This window comes from Chenopodium quinoa, unplaced genomic scaffold (assembly GCF_001683475.1).
Source record: "Chenopodium quinoa cultivar QQ74 unplaced genomic scaffold, ASM168347v1, whole genome shotgun sequence".
Lineage (NCBI taxonomy): Eukaryota > Viridiplantae > Streptophyta > Magnoliopsida > Caryophyllales > Amaranthaceae > Chenopodium > Chenopodium quinoa.
In genome coordinates this window covers 308695-331800 of record NW_018743575.1, presented here as the reverse complement: position 1 = coordinate 331800, position 23106 = coordinate 308695, and the positions used below count along the sequence as shown (strand labels likewise).

Sequence of the window (23106 nt, the reverse complement as noted above, 5' to 3'; positions counted from 1 at the left end):
ATAGAGTTCGAAAGGAACATAAAAAATAAAAAAATAAAAAAAAATTTACAAAAGAAAGATTTTGATTTTGATTTTGATTTTGATGTTGATGGAGCATTCTCTTGCATGTAAGAAATTGAACTTATCAATCAAAGTTCAAAAATGTTTGAAACATTCTTGTACTAGAAATCTATTTGCTAGATGATGCATTGTGCGTTTGGTTGAACTTTCGCCCAAATTGGAGTGTGTGCTTCATCCTCAATATACTTCCTCCGTTAATGGTTATTTGCAATAAATGTACCATGCGCAGAGGCCTAGGCAAAACTTTTAAGGAGTGTTTAGGTGAGAGTAATTGAAAACAAGGGCATGTGATTAATTCACTTAAAAGGAGGGAAAGGGGGGACCCGGTTTTATATAAAGAGGAGAGAAACTGAAATTTTGGGGGATTTAATTTTCCCACCTAAAATTTCACCCTCTTTTGAAAATTTTCAGTTTTCCACACCAAATGTTTCCCTCCACTTGAATTTTTCATTCAAGGGAGGCTATTTAAACATGCAGTCATAAGAAGCATTCTAATTTTTCATATAAACCAAAATTTCTACCCTAACCAAATTACACCATGTTTTCTTCACAAAAGTCAACACTAAGCTACCCTTCTAAAACTAATTAGTGCAAGATCAGAAGTAGCATCCTTCATCTTCTAAGGTAAATCTGGTTCAGCTTCAGTACTTAAAAAAAAAAAAAAAACAGCAACTCCCACTTCATCACCAGTCCTCAAATCTGTGGAAATCAACACTGTAGAAATTATCAAACATGGCAGAATTTTTCGATGAGGAATGTTTTAGCATTGATCAATTGCTAAATGATGAAGACAATATGGAAGACAGTGATTCAAGCACCATAGAAGAAACTCACAACATTGATCAAAATGTGTCACATGAAGAAGTAATGCAGCAACCCAAAGGCAGGAAACAACTTATTGTTATGCAAAAAAGAGAGCGTGTTGATGCTATTCTAGTGAAGATGGATGGTGAGGAGTTGCCATGAGGCTTTTTTATCACAGCAAGCAATGAAGTTCAATGTTCACAGATCAACAATACAGAGATTATTCAAAGACATGAAGAGACAAATGGCCGTAGGGAATGTGATAGATGTCAGAAGCAAGAAGCTTAGCAAACTGGACCCAAACCAACAGAGTACACCGTTGAGTTTCTGCAGTCAGTCCCTTTGTACAAAAGGACAACTGAGAGAAGCTATGGAGCTGCTCTCAATATCTCACATGTCACTATTTACAAGTTAAAGAAAAAAGGGAGGCTAAGAACACATACAAGCACAAATCACCCAGCCCTGACATCCAACCACAAGATAGCAAGACTAAAATGGGTTTTAAATCATCTGCTGCCTGCTGAACAGAATGCTAACCCAAAGTTTGAGGATATGCAGCAAGTCATACACATATATGAAAAATGGTCCTACTTGAACCTAGAAACAAGGAGGTTCTACCTACTGCCAAATGAACCAAATCCATATAGGTGCTAACAGTCCAAAAGATTCAAGGTAAAAGGCATGTTCATGGCAATGATTGGCAAGCCAATTTTTGACACCCATGGACATGCGCTACATGATGGAAAGTATAGAATATATCCATTTGTTTATGAGACCATTCCAAAGAATAATAGCAAAAAAAGAGAAGCTGGAGCTGTGGAAATTAAGACAACATAAAATGCAAACAAGGAGGCAATCAGGGCAATGCTTCTCAACAATGTAATTCCAGTAATAAAAAGTAAATGGCTACCCCATCTGTCTAAGGACATATGGATTTAGTGGGATAATGCTAGACCTCATCAAATTCCTAAGGATGAGGAATTCATTGCTTCATGTCAGTCAGATGGGTTTAACATTCAGTTCATTTACCAGCCAGCACAGTCACCTGACTTGAATGTGCTAGATCTTGGCTTGTTCAATGTCATACAGTCCATACAGTACCAGTCATTCCCTAAGAACTTAGGGGAACTCATAGACAGGGTCAAAGAGGCTTATGACTTGTTTAATCCAGTATTAAACAAGTACTGTTGGATAACACTACAATGTTGCATGGAAGAAATACTTAAGCATCTAGGGGGGAATAATTTTACCCCACCACACAAAGGGAAGAAAAGGTTGGAAAGACTTGGCTTGCTGCCATAACAACTAGAGGTGGAGAGGAATTTGGTTCAACAAGCTGTTGATTATCTTAACACTTTATTCATATCGACAGGTGAAGGCAATGAAGAGGATGAAGGCATGCAAGTTGATGTAGATTGAACACATCTCAGACACATAAGGAAGGTGACAGTGAGAGTGCCACACATAACCAAAGAAGAGCATGGAAGAAAATGGTAAAATAGGAGGTAGTCTTTTGTGTTTTTAGTTTTACCATTGTTTGAAATTAATTGGTTATGTGTATTTTGTTAAAATTCAGGCCATATATTGTAAGGCAGTTTTAACTAGCTTCTTTTGAACATGCAAAACCTTTTGAACAACTTAATGATATCAATTGTGGTTGCTTTATGTACAAGAAGTGATTACATTATGTTTGCCATTGTGATACACAGACACACACATGTTTAAATCCATCAGAGGGTGTTGCTTTATCTAATAAATTGCATAAGTGGTTCCCTCAACAACAACTTATAGTTGAAGTTGTTGGAGCAATTCCAACTTATCAATTTTTTGTGTCAAATGAGTCCCTTCATCTTTTGGATTTTTCACACACACAGACGCTACATTAAGGGACTCCTAGATCAGGTAGGAACACACAATAAAGGACACACATCTAGGGAACAATAAGGGACTCATGAAGGGACACACATCTAGGCAACAATGTTGTTCTCTGTTAGCATAGACATTGAGAACAAAGCAAAAGGGACTCCAACAACAAGGGACTGAACTGCAGGCACATATGTTCTCTTAATTAGATTTCATTGAAAACATCTAATACCATTCACAATAGGCTACAAGTTCATCATCATATCACAATCCCAAAGTCATTCTATGCCAATAATGAACAACCTCAAGCTGCAAAGGAACAAGCACAACCCACAAAAGAATTAGAACCCACATATGAACAACTAGAAACCCAAATATGAACAACCTCAAGCCATAAATATCACAAACCAGAAATAGCCAAAAAATTCCCAATAGTAGCCAACAAATATACAAACCAAATTCCCAAACACAAGCCAACAAATGCCCAATACTCAGAATTTATCAATATTTGACAGAAATTATCACAAATAGCTAACAAATTCCCAACAGTAGCCAATAAATTATCAAAAATCGCCAGAATTGAACAATAATGCCCACATTTTTTCATATATTGGCAGAAATTATCACCAACAGTCAACAAATTTATCAACAACCCACAATTTAGTAATCATAAGCCACAAATTACCAACAACAAGCAACAATTACTACCAATAAGGCAGATCATAGCAACTAGAGGCTAATTATCACAACCAGCAAACAAGTCAGGGACTCTGAGTAATTGAACGCAATTAATCCAAATAATTAATGGTAAGAAAAGAGTTACGCTGCGAAATTAGTTAGAGCCACAGTTGGAAGGGTTGTAATCCCCACCAACATCAACAGCCTCGTCGACAGGAGACCCAGATCTACCCCTTTTCTTGCTGGAAACAACACCGTTGGATTTCTCAACCTTTGGGTTTATTTCAACCGCCTCCTCTACAGTCTTTTCCGGCTTAGGAGCTGCAAAATGGGGTTCAGCATCCTCGCTCTTCACAACATCAACAATAGGACCCTTTTTCTTCGAACCCTCACCGTTGTTGCCAGATCTGCCACCTTAAACCCCTCACCTTCTTCATCAGAGTCGTAAGGAGCAAGGTTCGCACCCACACCATACATACGGCGGATATCCAGGTATGTTGCCCTACGAGTATTGATCAACCTCATTTTCCCAGTACGACGCTGACATTTGTAGGTCGCAACAACGTCCAGATCTGGTTTCTTCTCGTTTAGGGAACTCATTTTTGTGGTTTTTCCAAAGAAGAAAGTAGATCCGCAGATAGAGAAGGTGTAAGATCTAGAGAAATTAGGGTTTCAACAAGGAGGAGAGAGAGTGAGGTCAACCAGATCGAAAGAGGAGAAGAGAGAGGGTGTTGAAATCTGGAACGATCTCCAGAGCTAAAGGCTTCAACAGCCTCATTAATGGAAGTAATTGAAGGGTGCATTAAAGAGGGTTGGTGAGAAGATGAATGTGGATCTGATGAATTGAAGAAAAAGGGGATATAGATCTTTATTTTTGGTGGGAATCATTAGATTAGATTTGTGGATAAGAGGGATATTTAATTAGAATAACAAAGTAAGTTAGAATATAATCAGTTTTTAATAAGGGCAGCAAGGTAATTTTGTCACCAAAAAAGTTACTAAAAAAGGAAAGAAAAGACTTTGTTGCAAATAATAGTTAGCACCCATTTTTAGTATATGTTGCAAATAACTGTTAACGGAGGTAGTATAAAATTAAAACCCATATTACGCGCTGCAAGTATGGTTGTTATTCTGTCACTATAATCCAATTATGATTAATGTTTGCTCTTCTTTTTTTTTTTAATTTTTTTTAAATGTTTTACTTTTCTTACTTTTAAGAAAAAATTATAATTAGTGGAAAAAAACTTGTGTTGATCTATATTATAATAATGTTATTGTGGACCTGAGGTCCATAGTCGCCAATCGACATTATGTTGTACAAAGGACCCTAATTTTAAATTTTTTAATATAGTGACCTTTATAATAAATTGTATAGTAATGTGTCCACCAGCATTATATTGAACATAGTGATTTTAATGTTAATATAAATATATAATGACCTTTGTTATAACCCAATGACTTTTATTGTAAGATAATAATCTTTATTTTAACATAGCGACTCTTATATTTAAATAGCAACATTTAAACAAGTGTCCCCTAATAAGTTCCACAATAAATTAATGTGAACTAGGTCTATTTAAGATTTTGTATAACGGATACTCTTCTAATTTTAAAACACAAGCGGTAGTAGCAGCGATAGCAGACTAGCGGCAACAACATCCTTACTCCATTCTTCCACCACATGCAAAATCCCCTTACTCCATCCTTCCATCACCTTCAAAATCCCTAATTAAACCAAAATAATACTAAGAAAAAACAAAATCCCCAAAATAAAAACAAATCACAAATTAAAATAAATAAATAACAATTGGAGGTATTAATGGCGGCGCGGCGTCAGCTTAAGGTAAAGGTCGTGGTGGTGCAAAATCAAAGCAAAATCAGAGCAATTTGAACTGGGCTCCGGCGTAGCCCAATGCGGTGGTTGGGGATCGCTGGTTGATGGTGGCTAGTGGTGGTGCTACGATTTTGGAGGTGTGGCTGCGTGGCTGAGCTCGTAACAGATCTAGTGTTTAGAGATCGTGAGTTGGTGGTGGATGGTTGATGGTGGCGTGAGGTTAGGGTCGTGGGTGGTTGGGTGGTGGTGTGAGGTTAGGGTCGTGGGTGGTTTTAGTAGTTCGGTGGTTGGTGGGTGCGGTGGGAGGTGTGGCTGATTTGAGAAAGAAGAAGAGGAAGAGGGGGAAAGAGGAGAGAATGAATTCATTTCATTTGAAACAAGAGAAAGAAAGAGAGGAAGATGGGGAGAGAGGATAGAGAGGGGAAATGAAAGTATATAGGTATGTTGTTAATCATATTAGCCAACGAAGGACGTATATCAGCCATTATAATGAACATATTAGCCAATTGATGTCTGATATCAGTCAACATTATGGACATATTAGACATTAATGAACACGTATCAGCCAACAAAAGGAATATATCAGCCAACAAAAGATACATATCAGCCAACAAGAGGAATGTATCAGTTAACAAAAGGTACTTATCAGCCAACAGAAGGAACATATCAGCCAATAAATAATGCATATCAGCTAACAAAATGATGAAATCAGCAAATAAAAGCAACAGGTAAGCCAACAAAATAAACATATCAGCCAACAAAATGAAACATATAAGCCAACAATTAAAATATACATATCAGCCAACAAAATAAATATATCAGCCAACTAAAGAAACATATAAGCCAAATGATGTCTGATATTAACCAACAAAAGGAACCTATCAAAAAAAAAAAAAAAATATCAGCCAACAAAAAGAATATATTAGCCAACACAAAAACTATATCAGCCAACAAATGAAACATACCAGCCAACACATGAAACATATCAGCCAACAAGTAAAATATATCAGCCAAGCTTCCCGCACCAAATTTGTTTGCGGACGTCCGCACCCAATACCTTCTCATTTTAAAATATAAGTGTAAAAGTTTGATTGACAAGTCGATGTATAGTTTTGGCCATTATATCTTTAATTGTCTGAATACAAATTTATAAAAACTTAATATAATGACCAATCCAATATCATATGAAGTATTATACAATAATTTTTCGGAAAAATTGACTAGAATGAATCCCAAATTTACCTCATTCACCTAAAATAATTCCCACTTTCGATTATTTTTTAATAATTCGAACTTTGATGTGAATTTACTCTTAATGGTTCAAGTTACCTGTAACCGGTTGATTAGGTAAGGTTTTTTTTGTTTTTTTTTGTTTTTTATTAATTTACACGTGTCACCACATGATTAGTCAAAAATACTGAAAAAAACAGTGTTATTAATTAACACTTAACTTACTAAATAAAACCAAATAATTAATTCTTAAAAAAACCTAATTAATTTAAAAATAATTAAAAAAAAACCCACCACCAGCCAGCCACCCTCCTTGCACCCGCCCTTGCCCCTGCCGCGCTTAGACCTTCTTCCCTAGCATTGGCGCTGCCCCTCACCCTACCCCATGCGTCGCCCCTTAAACCACCATACCCAACCATGCGAGATGCCGAGATCTTCTCGCCTCTACTACACCCTTTTCACTTCATTTACTCCCCACCAATCCCAATCTCCGTCATCTCAATTCCTCCACTGCCATCCGATTATTCTCCACCAGCAGCGCCGCCCGCGTCAAAGAAGAGAAAGGCTCTCAATTGCAGTAGTCATTATCGGGCTAGGGTTTTGAAGGTGGGTGAGGGCCAATTGAGGGCTTTTTGCGCTTGGGGAGGAGTTTTTTAGGGGTTTTTCAGGGGAGGATGGGGTTAATGGTGGTTTAGGGGGCGGCGTAGGGGTAGGGGGAGGGCCGACACCGGTGTAAGGGTTGGGAGGTCTGGGTGCAGCGGGAGGGGCAGGAGTAGATGGCTGGGCGAAGAGGGTGGTTTGGTTGGTGTAGGGCTATTTCTGAGATTTCAGAGGCCTAGGGCGAAAAAATATATTGGGGCCCTATATATTAACATAATTGTAGGAGATAAATTTATTTTTATTGCTTTTAATTTGAACAAATTATCTAATTTTACATGCATGTTGTATTACTAAAAGGTACATTATATTATTAATTTTTTTTATAAAAACATTTAGGTGTTGTAAAATACATACTATCTATTATCTCTGACAACTTTATGTAAATACAAATGTCTCATCTACCAAAATTAAAATAACATTAAGATTGACCCTCTCCAGTAAATGAAATTCATCGCTAATATTTTCATGATCCAATACCTTAGCAATTTTACTATTATAACACATAATTGTGGTGCAAACATATTTTAAATAATAGAGAAAAAATAATAATTATATTGCTCTCCAGTATTTAAATGATGAATTATTAAATGAAAATATATGAATAGAAATAGTATTGAAATATGAATTAAGGTATCTTTCAAATTGGATAAAAATTCAAATGTTTAAACAATATAAGTAATATTTCCAATTTCAGTGGGTCTTTTGGTAGTATAAGTAAGTTTGTTTTTTATTTTTCTATAAGACAAAAAGGAAAAATTTTGTTCTTCAAAAAGAAAATGAAGAATAAATAAAAGAAAAGCTCAAGTATATATATATTTTAATTGTTTATTATAATGATAAGAGGTAACTGTTGTAGGTTCCTTGAAATAAAAAAAATTAACTAGCGTAGTTAATAAGGAAAAAGGTTAATTAATTAAACCAAAAAACAAAAAAAAAAGAGTGAAGCTTATGAGTCTCGAACCCATGACTTGCCAAAGTGATTGTAGGTTACTCAACCACCAAGCCACAGGAGAAAATATAAAATATATTGCACGCAAAAAATATATAACCTTATTCTATAGACTAAAAAGCTAAGAGAAATTGGACCCTCTCCATTCGTGGGCCCTAGCAAGTGCCCTAGTTTCCCTGGGTTGGCTACGGCCTTGGGTTGGTGGAGGAGGAGGTGGTTGACTAATTACATGTCTGTTGGGTTTCATGATGTCCAACATAACGCGGAACGAAACCCGCCCAAAATCCGCACACAATTTAAAATAACTAAGCATGTAGTAAAACCATAATCACATAATTAACAAGAGGAGAGAGAAAGAATCATTACCCTTTATGCGTGCTTCGCTCTGACTTAGAGCTAGGACTTGAAAGCATAGAGTCCTGCAAATGCGCGAACCTCCGATGGCTAACACCCTCGCTCCCCGAACTGACCCGGCCCTTACCCGGAAGCTTAGTCGAGGCTAGGCAAAAAATAACTTAGAGTATTAGAACGAAGGTTTTCTCTTCTTAGAGATCCCTTCAAGTTCCCAACTCAAGTGTTCCTTCCCAATGCCAAATGATTGGTATTTATAGGGAAACGAGCCCTTGAAATCTCATCTCCCATCAATGTGGGAGAGTTGGAAAAAATGCAAAATGGAATTTAATTTAATTCTAAATTAAATTAAATATCCAAATGATCACCAAACGACAAGTGGCACGGGGAGAGAAAGTGTTTAGGTTAGGACCACAAGGGGGGGGGGACCATCCTCCCCTTGCTCCCGAAGCGAACTCTTACAACCGGTCCTCACACACACAATGCACCACTCAAGGCGCACCAGCTAGGCATGGCCTGCCTTGGGCGCCAAGGCTGCCATGCTGGGTCTGCCAATTGGTCGCGTGTGCTGGTGTTGCTACAGCAAGCTCTTGAGAGCTGGTACTGCTCGCTGCTATCGCTAGCATTGCTTAGCTAGCTGTTGCTATCACTCACAAGGCACAACAAGCATTTGTGTGCTGCTGGTGTTGCTAGCGATGGTGCGGCTGGTGCTAGCACGCTAGCATGCGCGCCAGCAATGTTACCCATGCAGCGCCAGCTAGCAAGCGATGCTAGCATGCTAGCTAGCTCGGCATTCCGCAGCCTTGCTAGCCATATTGTTCTAGCAATGACTTGTCGTTTGGTCAATTTTTGTCTCGTCGATTTCTAAATTCGACTCTACTTACGACGCTCAGTTTCGACGCTCTAAGCTCGTAATCCGACGTCTTTGTTCGTAAATACTCTATTGAATCATTTAATCCTTCGGATAAATTCGTCGTTTCGGTTCGGTTACACGATTGGGTGTGATCCGAAGGGTTCAGTCAAGATTAAGCTGTAATATTAATATTCATTAATATTACTAATCGGAAGCGGCTTCTAGTTAGGCATTCCGATCACTTGACCTCATTGAAAATTTAGCTTTCTAATTAATCTCGAACCCTCTATCGGAATAATACACTTGTTCGAAGGACACCATTCCTTTCAATCTCCCACTCCCACTTGTCCTTTGGGACAAGTGTGCAAATTGTGTATAGCCTATTTTCTATGTCACTTAATGTCTCTTCATGAACTATAAGGTAAGATTCTTCGTCATCTTTATTATATTCCAAAGTGTTTCTCGATTTCCGAGTTCGATTGTCATTGAGCAGATGATTTCTAAAATCCATCTAAGCTCAGCCATGCATTTTCACAGTCTCACTCTTCGAGAGGCCCTGTAAACAACAAAGACATTCCCTACAGTTAATAGGGGGACATTCCCAGTCTTGCATTGTTAGCTTCCCTTACTAAGAGGACCTAGCCGCCCAACTGTTGCCTTTATAATCCCCTTTTACGGCAGACGTTTGACAACAGCAAAGCAGACTAGTACTCAAACAAGAGAACTAACAACACTCATGGTCGAGGAAAGAGGTTCCGATAACTATAATGAGCGATATACTTATGACAATTTTCAAATCTCTTAAAATATTCTCATAGGTCGATCTGGTATAAATCCAAACTAATACCTGTGCAAATGATTTATTACAATCATGTCCTTGTAGCACTAGAAACAGTGCTATAAATCATACTACACACTAATCTCATGCGGTCATTAGTCGTTCAACTTTCAAATGACCTCGATCAGAGATAATTTCGATATGATATTCAACGTTCACTTAATAGGTGTTTCTTTATCCAAGACATGGTCTTGATACCCTATTTTGAATGTTCAAATCGAATGGACTCATTATTTAATTCTAAACCACAATTAAATAGAAATAGAATAATAATTTACAGAAAAATTAAATTACTCCATAAATGAATGGTTTTAACATGGTGTTTTACATTAAGATCTCCACAACTTAATTAAAACACACAAACAGGGAAATCAAATCCAATCTCCAATGTGCCTGATTCCCATTGCCTCAACGTGCTTGTTGTGTTTCAGTTGAGGCAAAGGTTTAGTGAGTGGATCGGCTACATTGTCGTCCGTTCCAATCTTGCAAATTCTGATTTCACCCTTGGACTTCCATTCCCTTATCATGTGAAATCGCCTCATGACATGTTTGACTTTCTGATGCTCCCTTGGCTCCCTGGCCTGAGCAATAGCCCCACTGTTATCACCGTAGAGGTCTATTGGTCCCTTTATTGAGGGGACAACACCAAGTTCACTAACAAACTTACGAATCCAAACTGCCTCCTTAGCTGCTTCCGAAGCTGCCAAGTATTTGACTTCAGTTGTAAAGTCTATAGTCGTGCTTTGCTTAGCACTCTTCCAACGAAACGCTCCTCCATTAAGACAGACTACGTATCTTGATTGTGACTTGAAATCATCTTTGTCAGTCTGGAAGCTTGCGTCGGTATAACCTTCAACAACCAAATCCTTACTCCCACCATAGACCAGAAATTTATCCTTGTTCCTTTTTAGGTACTTTAGGATATTTTTGGACGCAGTCCAATGCGCCTCTCCTAGGACTGATTGGTATCGGCTCGTAGCACTTAAGGCATACGATACATCCGTCCTAGTACATATCATAGCATACATGATCGATCCAATAAGCGAAGCATATGGAATCAGACTCATCCTCTCTCGCTCATCAGGTATCTTCGGACACTATTTCTTGCTGAGAGTTATGCCATGTGACATGGGTAGGTGGCCTCTCTTGACTTCCTCCATGTTGAATCGTGCTTGTACCTTATAAATATAAGTACTTTGGCTCAATCCAATCATCCTTTTAGATTTATCCCGATAGATCTTGATGCCCAATATGTACTATGCCTCTCCCAAGTCCTTCATTGAAAAACACTTTCCAAGCCAAGCCTTTACAGACTCTAACATTGGAATTCTGTTTCTAATGAGCAATATGTCATCGACATATAAGACGAGGAATGCGATGTCACTCCCACTGACCTTCTTGTAAACACAAGACTCATCTGGATTCTTGATAAAACCAAACTCACTAATGGCTTCATTAAACCGCAGATTCCAATTCTTTAATCCATAAATGGATTTCTGAAGCTTGCATACCTTCCCAGCGTTATTTGGATCAGCATAACCTTCCGGCTCTGTAATGTACACAGTTTCTTCGAAAATCCCATTAAGGAAGGCGGTTTTGACATCCATTTGCCATATCTCATAATCATAATATGCGGCAATTACTAGGATAATCCAGACGGACTTAAGCATTGCGACTGGCGAAAAGGTTTCATCATAATCAATGCTGTGAATTTTCCTATAACCTTTTGCCACCAATCTAGCTTTGTATACATATACATTTCCATCTTTATCAGTTTTCAACTTAAAAATCCATTTGCAACCGATAGGTGTGTAACCTTCGGGCAAATCAACCAAGTCCTAGACTTGATTTTCAAACATGGAGTCCATCTCGGATTTCATGGCTTCTTGCCATTTTGCAGAGTCGGGGCTCCTCATAGCTTGTTTGTATGTCGCTGGCTCATCTCAATCCACAACTAGGATGTCTTGATCTTCGGTTAAGACGTACAACACCGAGTTATTTGTCTGGTTGAGATCTTGGCCTTTGCGACCTACGCAGGGTAATAGGTTGAGCATTTGCATTGTCATTTTGACTTTGCACATTGTCGGGTTGACTTTGACCAATGTCAACAGTTGCTTCTAAAGCACGTTGATTGTGAGTTTTGTCAGGTTGTCTTTGTTGCTCATCCTCTCGAATTTCATCAAGTTCGATTTTCCTCCCACTTGTCATTTTGGAAAGATACTCCGTTTCCAAAAAGACACCGTCTCGAGCTACAAATATTTTGTTCTCAGACTGGTTGTAAAAGTAATACCCCTTGGTTTCTTTTGGATAGCCCACAAAGAAACACTTATCAGATTTTGGTGCAAGCTTGTTAGATATGAGTCTTTTGACATATGCTTCGCAACCCCAAATCTTAAGAAAAGACAACCGTGGAGGTTTTTTCATCCATAATTTATATGGAGTCTTTTCGACAACATTTGACGGAGTGCGGTTCAGAGTGAGTTCCGCGGTTAAAAGTGCGTGTCCCCAGAAAGAGATAGGAAGATTGTTGAGACCCATCATTGATCGAACCATGTCTAACAGAATTCGATTTCTCCTTTCGGACACTTCATTCCATTGTGGAGTTCAAGGAGGTGTCAATTCTGAGAGAATACCATGTTCTTTCAAGTGATCGTCGAATTCGTAGCTTAAATACTTGCCACCTCGATCCGATCGAAGTGCTTTGATTTTCTTGCCAAGCTGATTTTTCACTTCACTCTGAAATTCTTTGAATTTCTCAAAAGATTCAGATTTGTGCGACATAAGGTAGACATAGGCATATCTACTAAAGTCGTCCGTGAAAGTGATAAAATAGCGATAACCATTTCTTGCGGTTGTGCTCATTGGTCCATATACATCCGTGTGTATAAGATCCAATCAGTCACTAGCCCTTTCTCCCAACTCGGAAAATGGTTGCTTTATCATCTTGCCTAGTAAGCATCCTTTGCAATTTTCAAACAACTCTAAGTCGAATGAATCAAGAATCCCTTCATGAAGAAGTTTCTTGATGCGTTTGATGTTAATGTGGCCAAGTTGACAATGCCACAAGTAGGTTTGATTCAACTCAATGGTCTTAGCTCTTCTGGTGGTATCATTAACATTTAAAACCTGTTTGTCTAGAAAAATCACATAAAGACCATTTTTTGAATGTGCCATACCATATAAAACATTATCAAGATAAAATGAACAACTATTGTCTTTTATCCAAAATTCAAATCCCTTGGCGTCCAATGCCGAAATTGAAATAATGTTTTTGGTTAGGATTGGAACATGATAGCAATGTTCAAGTTCTAAAACAAGCCCAGAGGACAAAGAGAAACTAAGTGTCCTAACGGATACGGCCGCGATCCTTGCTGCATTGTCGACCCGGAGTTCCACTTCTCCCTTCACTAACCTTTTACTTTTCCTTAGTCCCTGAGCGTTGGAACAAAGGTGTGAGCCACATCCGGTATCTAATACCCATGAAGCTTTGCTAGTAAAGTTAAGGTCTATAACATATATACATGATCCAAAAGCAACGGTGTCGTTCTTCTTATCCTTCTTGAATTTGAGGGCAATCCCGTTTGCAATGTCCCTTCTTCTTACAGTAGAAACATTCGGAATTGGATTGAGAAGAGGCTACCTTCTTATCCTTGTTGCCCTTGGTAGCTCTTGACTTAGGCGGAAAGGTCTTCTTACCCTTCCCCTTATAGCCTTTCTTCTTGCCCGAGCGCTTGAACGGCTTGCCCTTCTTGACCATTAGCATATCATGCTTCCCCTCATCCTAGAGCGTTTGCTCAGCTTGCTCCAACATTCCATGAAACTCGGTGAGGGTTTTCTCCATGCTGTGCATATTATAGTTCATCTTGAACTGATCATAACCTTTATGCAGCGAGTGGAGAATAATCTAATCATTTTAAGTACATGTGGGCTGACCGACTCTCCTTTCTGAGCTTGCTCTCAAGGATCTGCCTATGGGTCTCAAACCGCTCAGTTCAGGCCTGCTCTTGGAACATATTTTGAAGTTCAGAAATGATCTCAAAAGCCGTCTCCTTTCCAAAGAAGGTCTTTTGGGATCCGGAGACATTGTGGCCAACATGATGCATTTGACATCCTGATTGGCAGCGTGCCATCGGTTTCGGGCAGCTTGAGTGACCTCCTCATCAGGAGCGTCGGGAATTTCCTCATCAAGGACATATTCATTTTGCTCTTACATAAGAACTATACGCAAGTTCCTTTTCCAATCAAGGAAGTTTGTCCCATTCAACTTCTCCTTATCAAGAATAGAACGGAGTGAATGTTGTTAGTATTAGTTGTAGACATGATTCTTCAATTGAAAGAATTTGCAATGAAAAACCATTCATAAACTAATAAGTTTGAAATTTAAAGCGTACATGCAAATTTTTAATCTTATTGAGCATTTTATCCACACATTTAAAATTGTCCCATTTAGGCGAGAATAATACGATTCCAAGACCTCAAAAATCAAAAAGTGATTAAGCATGCTTTGGCTTGTCTTAACACTTAATATTTTAAGGTAAGCAATCCAATTGCTAATAGCTCTAAGCTACTCTTGGTTCGATAAAACGTCGCATCTAATGCTTTCTTGACGTTCTATCTCCATTGCCATGACATCTAAGGACTCCTTACTGATATCGTTGAGTCTAACCAAAACTAATGTGTATGCGATGCCTTGCTTTGGCAAGCGCATTAACATACCTTAATTTCTTAGGAAAGTAGTAATGACGTAATTTGGCACAACCCATTACTATTCTCATTAGTTCCGTAAGTGTCATTTTGGAATGGCAAATTTAACTCAATTTTCTTTGGGACTTATGGTTTCTATGTTGGTTGATTTAAGTGAACTTAACTAATCATTCAACATTTGAAATCCTAAACATGCATCTAACATCGCAATTAAATAAGCAAAATATATAAAGGGATATTTTGGATTTTAACACCTTACAAAAGGCTGAAAATGTTTTTTAACACCCCCCAAAAAAAAACTTTTATTTTAACACCTCCCAAAAATATAAAAGTTGGAAGTTAACACCAAAATCCATCTTCCGTTAACAGAACTGTTAGTGGGGCCCACCCCAACGGATATATTTTTAAAAGATCTGTATATAAGAACCATTCTTCCACGATTCTTGCACGATATATAAGAACCATTCTTGCACGATTCTCCCCCAATGAACGAAATCGTTGTTCTTATTGAATAGCAGCAGCGCATTGCATTGTTGCACGATACTTGAAACAATTCTTTCACGATTCTTCCACGATTTTTGAGAAGAGGAACAGATTGAAGCTGCTGAAACAGGTGAGTGCGGTCAATTGTTCGGTTGTTTGGTAATTATGGTTTAAATTCTCTTCAATTATTATTTGCAATTGTTTCGTACTCAGATTAATGGTTGGATTATGTTATGTACGCATCTAAATGCCCAATTGCGAAATTAGGGTTCGTCAGAAATTGAATTTGGGGCTTTTCGTATTATGAAATTAAAAATGAATTTTGTTGCTGTCAATGTTAATTCGTCAGTGTACAAATCTGTAAATGTGACTGTCGATCTAAAATTGATGCAGATTATGTCGTTTGTTAGCTCTTCCCCTCCTGAGGCCAGAAAATGTAAGTGTGGTGTGCCAATGGCCAAGCTCACTAGCTGGACAAGGGAGAATCCAGGCAGGAAGTTCATATCATGTAAGTTTTATGACCCAATAACAGAAACAAGGGGTTGCAAAGCTTTCGAATGGGTTGATCAACCTGATGGAACAGATTGGCAAACAGGGGTTATCAACAACCTGTTGTTGGATAAGAAGCTGCTAAAGGGTGAAGTTAATGAATTGAAAAGGGAAGTTGATGAAATCAGTGGCCAAAGGAGGTGCCTACTTAATGAAGTTGATAATTTGAAGATGAGATGCAAGGCCTTGAACGCTGACAGGAAGAGAATGAACAGGGAGTGCAATGAAGGGAAGGTGTCTTCAATCAGCTGTTTTGGTTGGGTGGGCATGGCCATTTGTATAGGTTTGTCAATGGGTGTAATTTTCCTAATGGCTAGAGGTGTGTAATAGTAAGCTGTATTAAGTAGTTATAATTTCTTGTAATGACTTGAAGTGTTATAAATATGTCTTTTAATCAACCTATTTATGCCTTGTCTAAGTTCCTATTTATGCCTTGTCTTTTAATCAACCTATTTAAACATGTGAAACATTAAAACATGGGAAATATGTGAAACACTAAGATAGTTCAAGTACAGGTTGACAAAAGAACCTTACTTCAACATGTTTCAATGGCAATCAAAGCCATGCAACCATTACAATTCAATATCTAATTGTTCAAATTTGTTAAGGGAAGCCACTAAAAAACTAGCAAGTTACATAACCAGTCATGAGTACATAATAAAAGTTTGAAATTGTTCAACAGACATAATGTTTGATATCCAGCATGAGTACATCACTGAGTAAGGTTGTTGAGGGATTGCAGCCTGGCCCTTGTTACAACACCTGTGGCTGTTGTAGGCTGACTTGAGGAAGACCTTGTCTTTCTTTTTGGTTGGCTTGAGGCAGGCTGACTTGAGGAAGGCTGAGCTGAGGATGGCTGACTAGAGGATGGCTGAGCTGAGGAATGCTTAGCTGAGGAAGACTGTGGCTGTGGGCGCTTGCTGAATGGCAGACAACCTTCTTGCTCTTGAGGAAACTTTTTGTTTCCTATGCTGTTTGGTCCAGCCCCAATTGCACTCTATGACATGCATATAAAAATAAAAAGTCAATGGAAAAGACACATACATATATAAAACAAAGGGGGAGTTGGTGTAATGCTTGTGTTACCTTTTTAGCAGCCCTAATCTCTTTCTTCTTCCTCTCCTCCACCATCCAAGGAGTGTTCAGTGGGGGTCTGCCTGCTGACTTTATCAGCTCTGTAGCTGGTGCAGCAGGTACTTTGCAAGTCTTGGCATAATGCCTATATCCCCCACAGTTGCTGCATTGCTTCTTCCTCTTGGTACTTGCCTGACCACCTGAAGAAGAACATTCTCCTGGCTCAAGCTTCCTTTTTTTGCTCTTTGGTCTCCCAGGTTGCACCTTAACAGAAGGGGGTAGTGGTTCCCTCATTCTGACTCTCTCCCAGTGCTTTGGGCCAGGCATTGGTTGGACAGCTGGTTCATAAGCAGACCTGTATGTGTCCATGGTATAGTATGGGTCAACAACAGCCTCTATGTCACCCCTCATATCCAATATGCAGGCATAAGCATGAACACATGGAATGCCAGTGAGTTCCCAATGGTAACATGTGCAGGTCTCCTTGTCCAAATCAACCAACACCTGGTCATCCTTCAGCTGCACCTCAAATGTATTCCCTCTGGATGGCTGCACCACACAGGACCTAGCCACAAAGTCTATCCTCCCCAGAACATGCCTCACATATGGCACTAAGTTGTGTGTAATTGTTTTTGAATCCTCCCACTTTTCATTATTCCTGTTCATAATATACCTCCTCATCCATTCCATTTGGGTGAGGATAGGTTTATCTCTGGCAGGCCTAATGACTGCATTGAAAGTCTCACACATGTTGTTCAACAACATGTTGGACTTGCAGTTTGGTGTGAATGCATGTCTAGACCAATGGTGGGGAGGAATGTTGATTAAATACTCATATGCCTCTTCATCGAGGAATTTGATAGACTCCATGGCAATTTCATGCTCAAACTGACATATAAAAGCATACCAGAAATCACACCAAGCATATACAAGCTAACCAATATAAAAACACACCAACAGTCATATAAAAGCATAGGCTAGCTTCAACAATCAATAAACTTACAATGGTGGTGGCCCTAGCTGCTCTCCAAAACAGCTCCTTAAAGGTTGATCCAGTGAAGTTGAGCTTGAAGTTAGCCCAAATATGCCTCACACAAAACCTTTGCTCAGCTTTGGGAATAACATCAGCCATTGCTTTAATCAAACCCTACCAAATGCAGACAAAAGTATAATCATCAGTCAATCACATACATACACATGAAAACTTAGAAATTGAACCTAAATAGTTAAGAGGGAAACAGAAGCATTACCTTTTGCCTGTCAGACATGATGGTCAGCCCAGCTCCTTGATCATGTGTGAACATTGACATAAGGGATTCCAAGAACCAACCCCAAGTTTCCTGGTTTTCAATCTCCACTGTGGCCCAAGCTAGAGGAAACAAGTTGTTATTCCCATCCTTAGCAACTGCCACCAGAATTTGCCCAGGAAAGGCACCCTTGAGGTGACAACCATCCAACCCTATTAAAGGCCTACAACCCTTTGCAAATCCATCTCTCAATGGCCTTAAACAGATGAACATCCTCATGAACAATGGTGGCTCTGGCCTGTCAATACCATCAACAACAACATTGCACCCTGAACCAGGGTTGTACTTCATCACAGCTTTCCCATAATCCCACACCCTAGCATACTGCTCCCTAGCTGAACCAAATATCAGTAGTTTTGCCCTACACCTAGCTAGCCATGCCTTATAGTAACTCACATCAACTCCTAAATCATTCAAAATCCTAGCCCTAATCTCCTTAATTCTCCAACCAGGGTTACTCCTAAACTCTTCTAAATACCTCTCTGCTATGTATTCAGCAGTAAGCATCTTGTTCTTCTTTACTCTGAAGCAGGAATGGTCTAAATTCAAGGTTTTGATTTGCCAAGTTTGCTGCTTAACAAGTTTTGATGCAAACACCTTGAACTGACACTTTACCCCCCCCACACATGTACAAGCAGGCATTCTACAAGTGTAGCTATTGAACTCACAGCCACATCTATATCTACACTGAACTGTAATCCTTTTACTGTCATTATGCAAGTAGTAGAACTCATACCTGTTTTGAATGGCATGAAGTCTTAAGGCCCTCCTCAAGACTGAAGCATTACTGAATTTCTGATTTAACTTCAACTTGATTGGGTTGTCAAAGTCCACATCAGCATTAAACCAAGGAGCATAGTCCTGTTCCTCATCAGATCCACACAAACTCCTTGAATCATCTGAATCAGCATCACTTTCTGGATTCACCTTCGGTTTTCCAACATCCAAATCATTTCTCAACTCTACTCTCTTATCTTTGCCAACCCTGTCATCTACTGCACTCTCCAAACCTTTCCTAAGGCTCTTGTTCACTTTGGCCAAGATCTCCTTTGACCCTTCAATATACCATTCCTCATCCCCTTCATCAAATTCTTCTTCACCAGGTTCCCAATCTTGTCCCTCATCACTCAAATCTGAACTTGAATAACCAGATCCTTCACATCCATCATCCTTTTCTTCATCAAACCTCAACACTTTAGCATTAGCTGAGGCTTTCCTAGGTGGACTCTCCTCCCTTTGTTCAGTTTCTGTCTTCTTAAACCTAGGGCTCCTCCTAATAGTCGATGTATTTGAACTTTCTACCTTCTTATCCTTTTTTTTTGTCTTTGCAGGATTGGGTTGGGCCTCTTGTATGGGCTGACTAGGAGCTTCTGTTGTTACAAAAACCTCAACATACCCCTCTTCATTTACTGTCTCCAAAAGGCCCTTAACCTCTTCACTGTTAACTAGTTCCCTTTTCCCAGTGTTAAAGGTTTTCCCCTTCTGCCTATACCAACAGCTGTAATGCATAGGCACATCCATATCACCATTAACAAAACCATGAATTGCAGCTGTTCTAATCAAATGCACATCCAACTTAGATACTTGAACCTTCCTCTTCCAGTAACACCAACCACCACACCAACACAGCAGCTGCCTGTTTTTGGTTACTCTTTTAGGGACAAAAGCACCTCCCACTCTAAGGCAGATGTCAACCAAACTATCCTTGTCACCCATTATCTACCCACCAGTGAAAAACATATAAAACATATTAAAAGCCATGTAACTATACATGCACAATACGAATAAACAAATCCATCACAGCCACACAAACAAACACATAAAAAAATTGAAAATAAACATATACAAGCCAATGTAGGTGCTCAGTAACATAAATTAATCAACAAACCACACTTGCTAGTTTAATTAACAATAAACCACCTTAATTAATCTCTACTTTCAATTACGAAATCCAATTAACCTAAGTCGCATAGTCAGTTACAGAAATTGATTTATCAAGGCTTTCCTACTGTGGTCCCAAAATTTACCCTAATTACCCAATTATTGCAAGGTTTACAGCAATGAAGCACCAGTAATTGACGAAATTGCTATCAAAGGAGAGCAATTTTACCTTATTTTCTGTGAATTTCAAGCGGCTTTCGCACTTTTGTAGTTGAAGAAGATGATGAAGAAACCCTCCTGAGCTTATCTTCTCCAACGTTGACACCACCCTACACTCCACTTCTCAGCCAAGATCTCCTTTGGTTCAAAAGCGAAATCAATGAAGGTTCAGAAAGAATTCAATGCAGAAGGTTGCTGCGAATTCAATGAAGAAAGAAGTTTCGTGTTTTGCTGGGTGAAAATTGAAGTTCAAGCCAATTTGTGGGACCCACGTTAAATTTCCGTGACGGAAATCGTTAACTGGTGTTAACTTCCAACTTTTATATTTTTGGGAGGTGTTAAAATAAAAGTTTTTTTTTGGGGGGTGTTAAAAAACATTTTCAGCCTTTTGTAAGGTGTTAAAATCCAAAATATCCAATAAAAAGCATAATAAAGATGCATTTGACAACTAGCATGACCCCTTGAACTTGAGTCTTCAAATCTTCAAGGGCCTTCATTGCATCCTCTTGGCTCGTCTTTTTAGAAACGCCGTCTTCGAGACATCACCACCAAATATGCAACTACTATTAAGACTAGGACTAATATAAATATTAAGGTACAAAAATACGCAACAGTATGCAGACCGTATTGTGATTTACAAAAATACAAAACGAAGCGCAGTCCGTATTTACTATCCTAGTCGGGCCCCACTAGTTGCTATTTTGTAATACCTACATTAAAATATCTATTCCATTCATCCATTCACCAACGTGAATGGCCCATGCATTTTACAAATAATTCAAGCAATAATGCAAAACACGCGCAAACTAGTAACTAACTTAGGTGGTTCATCCAATTAACGCGCCTAATTAAAACTAGTCAAGGTTGTTAACCGATTATGTGATTAAATGCAATAAAATTAGCTCAAATAATTAATGAAGCTCCCACTAAATTTCGCATCCAACTTAATTAAAATTAATCCAATTAATTTAATTAAACCGGTTAACCTAAAGTTTGCCAAAATTATTTTGCAAGTGCCGGGAAAAATCGAGGCCTAGCCTCGTTTTAATAATTAAATAAAATAATTAAAACGGAAAAAATCGCAAAAATTACATCGCCCTACGATGCTCGAGTGCCTAGCACCAAGCAACCAGGCTTGGTTTGCTAGGCCCGAGGCTCGACTCCCTTGAGTTGCTGATTCCCCTCGCACATCCACTTGCTACGCCAAGCATGTGCATGTGTCTGACAGCATTGCACAAATGCTGGCCATACTAGCATGCTTGCGTGCAACATGTGAGGGCCTCAAAGGCCTGCTCTTGAGCGAGGCGCACGCTGCCTAACAGCCGCAAGCCACAGCCCATGCAAGGGCCCTTCGCAGCACCAAAGCTCGCACACCGTAGCCCACGTATCGCACCAATGCTGCACCAAGCGCACCAGTACTCGCACACACACGCACTCACGCACACATCGATGCACCAGCCCCGCACTCCTCGGCAGCCACATACGGGCTGCGCCTCGATATGCTTGGGGCTTCGTGCCTCGATTTGCGTGCTTGTGCCTCGGGAGTATATCCCAATTTTTGTGTGATATAAAATTAATTCTAAATTATTTTTAGAACTAATACTGAGCAAATGAAAATAAAGCAAGTCCAACTTAAATAAATTCAATTTTTAGTGCACAAACCAAAATTAATTCTAGAACCATTCTTTAAATTATTTTTGGCTCAACTTGATGCTACAAAAATTGAGGGATATTCTCACAATTAATCTAACCAAACATAAATTAATAATGAGATTTGACAAAATAAAAGGAGTTGTAAAAATAGACACAATCATCCAATGAAAATTTTTCCAACACTAACTTTTGTAAACTTGAAAAATAACATCCTTCAAATAAAAAATGATTAAAATAAAAAATTAGTTCAACATGGAATTTAGAAAGTTAAGTTCCAACCAAATAAACAATTAAAGATTGGATCTTTAACATTTTAGGGGCTTCAAAAATACTTCACCATAAACATTCACACTTAAAGCAATTAATTTGCAAAAATGTGAAATTGCAAGTTTATGTGAAAAATGAGCTCACAAAATTAAGCACCAAATATGACTTCATAAATATGCTTAATAAGGGTTATTATTGCAGTAGACTAATGGTGTAACCATACACATAATCTAACATTAACATGCCATACTTAATCAAGCTTTAAAGATTTTAAATTTTTCGTCAAAAACGAAAAACCCCTCAAAAAACATGTTTCTGGGTCGATTTTGGCTTCTGGAGCTTCCACATAGTGTTTCAAAAACGATTTAGAACATCGATTCCACCAAAAATTCATTAGTCATGGGTCGAAATCTAGGTTCTTTAGCCAAAATTAGTATAAATACAAGATTAAAACTAATTAAAACGAGCTTCTAATCCAATTAGAAAGAAAAAACAGAAATTTAAATCCATTTAAATCACCTTAATTAATTATTAGTTACAATAATTAAATGTACGCGGCTCCGGTACCGCTGTTGGGTTTCGTGATGTCCAACATCACGCGGAACGAAACCCGCCCAAAATCCGCACACAAATCAAAGTAACTAAGCATATATTAAAACCATAATCACATAATTAACAAGAGGAGAGAGAAAGAATCATTACCCTTTATGCGTGCTTCGCTCTCACTTAGAGCTCGGACTTGAAAGTGTAGAGTACCGCAAATGCGCGAACGTCCGACGGCTAACACCCTCGCTCCCCGAACTGACCCGGCCCTTACCCCGAAGCTTAGTCAAGGCTAGGCCAAAAATA

The 23106-nt window shown here is 38.8% G+C and overlaps 2 protein-coding genes across 2 annotated transcripts; one reads left to right on the top strand and one right to left on the bottom strand.

The window, feature by feature from the left end:
* The first annotated feature begins 15096 nt into the window (after positions 1 to 15096).
* On the top strand, positions 15097 to 16538 carry LOC110682656. The gene is made up of 2 exons (XM_021858990.1): positions 15097 to 15437; positions 15701 to 16538. The coding sequence occupies exon 2, from the start codon at positions 15704 to 15706 to the stop codon at positions 16181 to 16183; it is 480 nt and encodes a 159-aa protein (XP_021714682.1). The 5' UTR covers positions 15097 to 15437; positions 15701 to 15703; the 3' UTR covers positions 16184 to 16538.
* A 20-nt stretch (positions 16539 to 16558) lies between these two features.
* LOC110682633 lies at positions 16559 to 19953 on the bottom strand. The gene is made up of 4 exons (XM_021858968.1): positions 18181 to 19953; positions 17934 to 18077; positions 16943 to 17818; positions 16559 to 16853 (listed from the first exon to the last, which is right to left on the bottom strand). The coding sequence occupies exons 1-4, from the start codon at positions 19951 to 19953 to the stop codon at positions 16569 to 16571; spliced, it is 3078 nt and encodes a 1025-aa protein (XP_021714660.1). The 3' UTR covers positions 16559 to 16568.
* Between the last annotated feature and the right edge of the window lie 3153 nt (positions 19954 to 23106).